The sequence below is a fragment of the Buceros rhinoceros genome, unplaced genomic scaffold (genome assembly GCF_000710305.1).
Source record: "Buceros rhinoceros silvestris isolate BGI_N320 unplaced genomic scaffold, ASM71030v1 scaffold16260, whole genome shotgun sequence".
Taxonomy (NCBI): domain Eukaryota; kingdom Metazoa; phylum Chordata; class Aves; order Bucerotiformes; family Bucerotidae; genus Buceros; species Buceros rhinoceros.
The window spans coordinates 495-8,926 of NW_010390320.1; the positions used below are offsets into that span (position 1 = coordinate 495).

An 8,432-nucleotide genomic window follows, 5' to 3' on the forward strand; every position below is an offset into this window, starting at 1 on the left:
TGGTCCTTTAATACCGGTTTGCTTCAGCGTGCAGCCAGGTAAGCAGTACAGGAGCATGTGCTTGTACTTGCAGTGGGGAGTCAAAACTCATTCATTTCCCTGTTCATAGTGGCTGTTTAGTGCCTGTCATCAAAAATGGTGTTGTTTGCTCTGCTGTTGAATCCTATGCGTTTCCAAGCCGGCCGCATTCCGTTAAGTAATTCCTATCATACTTTTCTCAGGGAGACTTGCTGAAGTGATAGAGATGTGAAGGAATGGACTTACTGGATGCTACCCAGCCAGTCTCTAGCAGAGCTAGGGAACAGATTGGTTTCCAGATCCTCCTGGCTCTAGAATGAAGAACTGTAGTCTGTCCTGGTGCTGTGTAACGTTGAAACTCGGCCAGGAGGTTGTTAAGGGCTCGCTCACTGTGTTGTGTACAGTTAGAAGCTGGAGAGCTGAGCTACACGTAATTGTAAAATACCACAGGCTTCCTCTGTACTGTGTTAAAATACTTGCTGTGAGCCAGACTTGACAGTGCTTGTGTATGTCCGTAAGCGTGTTGGGTAGCATTTGTGTTGTAGTGATAACTGTGGTGAGAGGGAAGGGCGAGATTTGCTTACGGCATTGACAGGATTTCTGGTTTTGCTCTGGATGAGCTCTGTGACTGTAAGTGACTATAGCTCAGTGAAGGGCCCACGTGCAGGGGGAAAAGCACAAGCTTGCAAGGGGGGGGTGGGGGGTGGGGGTGTCGACTTGAATACTGCTGTTCCCCTTTGCTGAGATCCGAGACCTTCTGAGGCTGTGAGTTGGATCCCCAGAGGCAAAGGAGAGGGGCTGAACTCTTTGGTGGGACTTGTGCTGAGGTTCCTGGTGCTTATGCTTTACAGTACTGGTAGGTGTTGCACTAAGTGTGCTGCAAAGCTCGGTGTAGAGACCTCTTCTGACTGTTTTTATTCTTGGTCGTGCAATAACAATCTTCTCTTCTGCTTTTACTCAATAGGAATAATGTTTCCAACATGTCCGTGCAGTCGCTGCTTGGTGACAGAATCGCCCTTGCCAAAGAATTGATCAAGAGAGCGGAAACCCTTTCCAAGTCCCAGAAAAGGAGAATAGAAGGTGGGGCAAAACTATGTAGCAAACTGAAGGCTGAGCTAAACTTCTTACACAAGGTGGAGGCGGGGAAGGTGGCCATTAAAGAATGCCACCTGCAGAGTACAAACCTTACCCATCTCCAAGCCATTATTCAGTCGGCAGAGAACCTGGAGGACATTGTCAGTGTCCTCCACGTCTTTCCATATGAGGACAGATTTGGAGACAAACAGACGCTGGTGGTCGATGTTGTTGCAAACGGAGGTCACACGTGGGTGAAGGCCATCGGGCGGAAGGCTGAGGCCCTGCATAACATCTGGCTGGGGAGAGGCCAGTATGGTGACAAAAGCATCGTTGAGCAGGCAGAGGACTTCCTGCAAGCCAGCCGTCAGCAGCCAGTGGAGTACAGCAATCCCCACATAATCTTTGCCTTCTACAACAGCGTGTCCAGTCCTATGGCAGAGAGACTCAAGGAGATGGGAATATCTGTGCGAGGCGACATTGTGGCGGTGAACTCGCTGGTGGAGCCGTCTACAGAAAACCAGTACCTTAGCACCAGCGAATCAGATGAGGAAGGCCCTGAACTCCTGCAGGTGACCAGAGTAGACCGGGAGAATTTAGTGGCCAGCATTGCTTTTCCTACCCAGATCAAAGTAAACACGTGCAACAGAGTTAACCTGGACATCACTACCTTAATAACTTACGTCTCTGCTCTGAGCTACGGTGGCTGCTACTTCATCTTCAAAGAAAAAGTGCTAACAGAGCAAGCGGCTCAAGAAAGGAGGGAGAGAGTCCTGCCGCAGCTGGAGGAGTTCATGGAGGGGAAGGAGCTCTTTGCCTGTCAGTCTGCTGTCCGGGATTTTCAGTCCATCTTGGAAACGCTGGGAGGACCTGGGGAGAAGGAGCGAGCTGCGTTACTTGTTAAAAGAATTAATGTGGTGCCAGATCAGCCGTCTGACCGTGCCTTAGGACTAGTGGCTAGCGCAAAAATCAACAGCCGTTCTCTTACCATTTTTGGGACAGGAGACTCTTTAAAAGCCATCACCATGACCGCAAACAGTGGGTTTGTGAGGGCAGCAGCTAACCAGGGTGTCAAGTTCAGTGTTTTTGTTCATCAGCCACGAGCATTGACAGAAAGCAAAGAATCTGTTGCCACACCTTTACCGAAGAGCTGCCCACCTGATGCTGGGTTGTGAGTCCTTGAGTGAGTCACTGAGATACTGCAGGGGCTGCACTGGGGGCATCCGGAGCAGTAAGAATCGTCATAACGCAGTTTGGGTGTCTGTCAGTGGAAACAGTAACTGCAGCAGCAGAAGGGGTTTGCAGTATCATTGCTCAGTTCTTGCTTTTTCTCTTCAGCTGACCATTAATTTATTCATGGAGGTAATAACGTTTCAGAGGTAATTGTTAACTGCCGTACAGTGTATGAATTGTATCCATCCCTATTAAAAAGTTCAGTTAAAGCACAGTTGTCTTTGTGCCTTCGTCATTTTTGTCCTTTTCAGAGAGATTAAATTCAGCACCTTACATGGGCTTGACTGCTGTGGAATTTAAATCTTTCTTTCACCTGTCCTGCTCTGAACTAATTCATTGCTGATTCAGAGGTAGCTCGTGTAGAGCTCTGAGCCGCCTTGTGTGTATAGTGTTTCCTGAAGACATGACTAGTAGCCATGAACAGAAGCCAAACTGAGCCTTCCCTCTTTTACTGAGAGGAACCTCTGTGTGCGTACCATGCGAGTCTCAACTGGGCAACAGCTTTGTAATTCCTAAGAAATTACTGAAAAATCAGTTGAAATTGGAGTTTATTGGCACTCCTGGGCCAAACTGGACAACAGACCAAGGAGGCAAAGTGGCTTCTCTTTCCTCTCAGGCTTTGCCCAATGCAAAGTCTTGCTGGGTACGAAATCCAGCTTGAAGCTTCAGGTAACAGAATCCACCTACACTGAGCCGGCAGCCAGGTAGCTTTGATGCTCGTGAGGTCTCAGCAGAGGGCTCACGGCAAACTTGAATTTGGCTTTGTTGCTTGTGTGTGTCCTGGTTTGAGTTAGAACAGAACTCATTCTGTTCACAGATGTTACCTTCCAGCTCAGTCTCTTTTAACCAACTGTCTGATGTTAATGGCATATTCTTGCAGACAGTGTCTGCTTCTATCAGTGACAGCACTTGATGTTTACAGTCACTGCCAGGGGCTGGGATGCAGAAAGGCTCTGGCTTGTACTCGCTCTGGTGCAGACCAAGGTCACTGCTCAATCCTGTGAACCACAGTGGGGGTGCAGTAAGTGAGAGGCTGCACCTGCAGGGAGGAGCAGACAGGACAGGTGACCCTACACTGACCAACAAGGTGTTCCATCCCACAGATGTCATCTTCAGGATAAAGCTGAGGGTCTTGCACCCTCTCCTCCTCTTTAATGGCCGACATCTGAGAGGACTCTGTCTGTTCTGCCTTTGATCCCAGGCCGTGCATCCCTGAAATCCAGTTCTGGAATCCAGCTCCTGCATCCGGTTGCCCTCTCTGCTGCTGAGCCCACGCTGGGCCTTCCCCAGTGCCTGCCCACAGCATCAGTGGTGCCGGTGATGTGGTTGCCATCAGAGGACAGGACAGGTGACCCTACACTGACCAACAAGGTGTTCCATCCCACAGATGTCATCTTCAGGATAAAGCTGAGGGTCTTGCACCCTCTCCTCCTCTTTAATGGCCGACATCTGAGAGGACTCTGTCTGTTCTGCCTTTGATCCCAGGCCGTGCATCCCTGAAATCCAGTTCTGGAATCCAGCTCCTGCATCCGGTTGCCCTCTCTGCTGCTGAGCCCACGCTGGGCCTTCCCCAGTGCCTGCCCACAGCATCAGTGGTGACGGTGATGTGGTTGCCATCAGAGGGACTGGACTTGGAATTGGTGTTTTATGTATTTGTATATAGTTCATTTTATTATTATTATTCTCATTAAAATAGTTTTAGTTTTCCAATCCATAATTCTCTCTCCCGTACTCCTTTTCTCTTTCCCATCTTTGGGAAACGGGGAGAAGGGGAAAGGGGATATTAGAGGGCATCTGTCATTTGTCTGGAGCGGGCCCAGCTCTAACCCTTGGCAGTGGGTTACCTGAAACAAAGCTCCCGTGAGGTCCCTTAGTGTTGGTGTGGCGGAGGAGGAGGAGGTGTGTGGGGTGTGTTGTTAAATGCTGGTTTGCCTGATAGTAGACAGGCGTTTTTTCACTGGAGCTGTAATTGCAGGTTTTACTCCAAGTGTAGAATAAACAATAATTTTTTTTTTTCAGGAGAGATTTGCTGTTTAGAAGTCTTTCTAATCTTTTTTTGTACGCTTTAATAACATCATTTGCTGTTTGCTGTTAATTTGCATCAGGTTCCTAGTGGAATATTTTGAGATGTCAGAGTGAACTTCTTGGCCCTGAGCTATCCGTTTCATCAGGTCAGTGAAAGAGATACCCCCTGAATATTTTAGAGGCTGTTGTTCAACAAGAGGGCGTTATTACGTGGCTTATGGTTCAAAGAACATTCTCTGGCCTCTTGCCACTCCGCTCTGAATTTCTTCCTACAGCACGAAGTAGCTGCAGTGCTGCCCTTAGCCGTAGTCTCTACTGATTTCTTTGTCTCCAGCACTGGTGTAAAGATACCGGCAAAACCACTCTGCTGAGTCAGCTGAACTCCAGGGAGCAAAAGCTCCTTGCTCTGTTCTGTTCTTACTGTCCCTCTAAAGTAACCTGTTAGTTGTCAGTATCCACCTGCTGCATTATCTTCACCTGTAACTTTTAACCGTGCAGAGGACAGTCTGCTCTCCACCTGCCCCTCGTTTCTGCTGGTCACTGAGGTACTTCCTGGGGTTTGGGTAAGATGGGTGGAACTGGATTTTGTTTGTTGCTGCTTTAGCATCCAGTCTGCCTCCCACCAGCTTCACAGGTTTCCCTTGGGGAGCTGTTCTAACGAAACATCTGGTTTGTTCCTGCAGTCTAACATGGAACGAAACCTCTTGGCAGGGTACATTCCTCTCTGTATCCATTTATTTTCCTGAAACAGAGGAGGCACCAGTGCAACAGAATGATGTCAATAATATGCTGGCTGTGCTGCGGAAGTGCAGGTCTGCCTTAGCAGTTACCAGCGCAAGCTTCATCGTACAGAGAACAGAGGTAGTGCTTTGTCCTGGTGCAACATGCCAGAGCAGCACCACGGATGTTCGTGACATGTTCCAGTGCTGGAAGTGAAGGTGCTGCCCATCCCTGCCCTGAGAGGTCTTGCTCTGGACCCCCGTGTGATGTCTTTCCTCTGCAGATGGTGAGAGGGGCTGTCTGTGGAGAGCGAGAAAGAACCGTGTGTCTCAAAACTGTGTTTCTGTTTGACATCAGGAGTCCTGGAAGACGGTACAAAACACTCCTTAGTGAAGGGTTTGTGAACAGACAGCCTGGGACAGAGGGGTTCTTTTCAGTTACAGTGTCGAGCTTATAGAGCTGAGCCAACAGATGGGCTGCTGTTTGTCATTCATTGATTAACCTGTTGCACACTCTTACAGCTTGCTGAAATTCTTAGTTAGCTTAATTTACAACCTTACTTAGCTTAAAGCCAAGTGCGTGGTAACGGTGTACTTACATATCGTGGCCTTAAGAACTTTGTCTTTCAGTTATTTTTAATTTGCTTGCAGCCTTTCTACCCTGATGAGAGTTTTGAATGAGTAAGTGGGAGAGAGCTGCTTTGTTCCACTTCTTGCTGTGACTCTAAGAAGCGGGTTTCCATCCTCTTCCGTGCTGTATCCTGTAGCACCTAACCTGGAGGATGCGAGCTAGAGAGAGCTGCGGCAGGCGTGACAGCTCGCTTTGACAATATGGATCAGAAGAAGACAAGACCGTAATTTAAGGGCCTGCAACAGATCTAAGGGAGTTCAGCAGTACAGAGTGCCTGGGGTGTGTGACAGTTGTGTCCTTGGCTTGTCCTGTGGTTGGCTGATTGTGCGACTGGTTGATACAGACCCTGGATGCAGGGTACTGTGAGAATGCTCCTGTTTGTCTGCACATTCCGGGCTCCTTCTCTGTAGCTATAAAAGGCGCTTGCAGAAAATAAAGTGCACTTAGGTCCCTCAAGCTGAGTCGTCTTTCAGTCCGTCACAGTATCCCTCGCAGTGCTCTTGAATATCCCCTTGGGCACCCTCTAAAGAGGTTTCTCCGAACCAGTGACTTGTATTCTCACACGGTAGGTGACCCAGAGGGGTTAGAGAAAAGCAGGTAACCTCCCCATTGCCGAGCTGAGGAGTGGGTGAGCTCTGTGCGCTCGATTTCCCCACTCCGCTCCGCTGTATTTCTGCTGCAGAGCTCGCCGACTTGTTCTGGGTGGACGTCAAATGGAACTCCGTGTGAAAGCCTCTGTATCTGGAGCCATCGTGTGGTGGCTTTCTTAATGACCGGTCGTCTTTGCCCAGCGTGGTGTTTGTTACTGAATCCTTCTTCTTTCTCTTGCCGATTTCTTCCAATGATAGGAGCAATATCTGAGGAATATGGAATTCTAGAAATTATCTACATGCCACTGTGTGACCTGAGGGGTTTTATTATTACTTTGGGTCTCCTTGTTGCCTGGTGCAATAAAAAGCTCAGAATGTGGGTGTTCTGCTTTGGTTGTTGGTTTGGTTTGGGGTTGGGTTTTTTTTGTTGTTTTGGTGAATTTTGTAAATAATTTTTACCTGCAGTGGCTTATTGGTCAAACAGAAGGGCAGTGCTGGCAGACCGTAAGAATTGGTTTGTAAGATGAAACCTGACACCGAGTACTGGCTTGGAACCAAACTGTGTTTTGACGGTAATATTTGGTGGCTGTTGTGTTGCCTTCCAAGCTGTTGGTGATCTGCAGGTGTAAAGCAGTGTTCTGCTTTAACGTGTTTAGATAGCTTCTGCTTAATGTTACCAACGGGGCAGTACATGTTGGACTTCCCTCATTTATGACTGTAGAGATGAGTAGTTAGATACCAAATTGTGTTTGAAATTTTGTTGAAAAAATGAAAATCTCAGAGTGTTTATCCTTTCTTCCAGTGTCACACAACCGCTTTGCCTACGCTACACCAGGCACTTGAGGATACAAAGACATTTCACTGGCTGCAGTGGATTTTTTGTTGTTGTTGGTTTTTTCATGAAATTTTTCAGCATTCAGTTCCTTGGCAAAGATGGATTCCTAAGCTGTTCGGGAGAATCTTGTTTTTCTGGCACGTTTAACTTGTTTTATTTCTGTATGGCTCCAAGGGGAGCCAGCATCGCTGTTTGTGCAGCGCTCAGCCTGCTCTCTTTGCTCCAGCAGTATGAATACCAAACAAGAAATGCTGTGACTGATGCCAGGCGGTACAAAGCACGTGGATATTATACGAGAAATAAATAGGTAAGTTAAGTTGTTACTACATTCATGTTTCTAATTCGTCTTCTACAGTTGTGTCAAAAGAAAACTTAGTTTTGGACAAGCCTGTGTATGTCCTTTGCTTACTATTGCCTTGACTGACACAATTTGCAGATAAATGACCTGTTTGTCATTGTACCTGCAACGTGGAAACACTCAGGGCTGGTTTTGCTTGCTGCAGCCACAGCCGTGTAAAAGTGTTATTCTGTGGTAGGTTAACAGGCTAAATAGTGGTTTGTGTTTCAAGCTGTCCCTGTCCTCTGGTGATGCCTTCAGCAGAATTACAGCAGTCTGCTAAAGTCTTCTGGAGCAACCCTGTTCCTAGTTCCCGAAAGCTGAACGCAGGCTTTGGTCACAACAGTGACACACCGAGAAAACACAAGCATCAGTCGTTTGAAGTGAGTTTGCGAGGAGACCTAGAAAAAAAATACCCTAAAATTTTTTTTGTTCAAGTGGAGCAAGGGAAGGATTTACAATAATGATAAAACATGTAGTTGCGAGGACATTCTTTATTTTGGGTTATTTTATCAGCAAAACAGCACAGGTCACCTGTTATCTGATCAATCAGGTGGAGTAAGCAAGGATTAGGTGGGGTTCTTGAACTGCAGGCTGTGGTTACAGTTTTCCTGCAAGCTGTGGTTCCAGGCACTGCTCTGCCGTCCAGCTTGCTGCAGGCACCGCACGTGTGTTCTTTTGTAGGTACCCATGGCGCTTGCTTTTCCGTCAAGGTTTAATGCTGCTGTTTATTCTAGAGAGAAAACGAAGAGAGTGAATGTAAAACTACTACAGCGAGGGACAGGACTGCTCCGGGCTTTGCAAATTGTTTGCTTTGAACGCCATGGACATTAAGGTTGTTCTTACATAAACTATCTAGAAAGCAAGCAAACAAACAAAACCCCTCAAGCCTTCTTGTTCAGATCTTTCTATTTAAATTTAAATGGTCTTTACTTATTTCTTAGATCAGACATTCCTGTCTTAACACCCC

General features: G+C 47.3%; 1 protein-coding gene across 1 annotated transcript; it reads left to right on the top strand.

Annotated features, from left to right (window-relative positions):
• Positions 1 to 983: 983 nt before the first annotated feature.
• Positions 984 to 2,329, top strand: LOC104494587 (chromosome unknown open reading frame, human C7orf25). Its single transcript, XM_010137452.1, has one exon. The coding sequence runs from the start codon at positions 999 to 1,001 to the stop codon at positions 2,265 to 2,267; it is 1,269 nt and encodes a 422-aa protein (XP_010135754.1). The 5' UTR covers positions 984 to 998; the 3' UTR covers positions 2,268 to 2,329.
• The last annotated feature ends 6,103 nt before the right edge of the window (positions 2,330 to 8,432 follow it).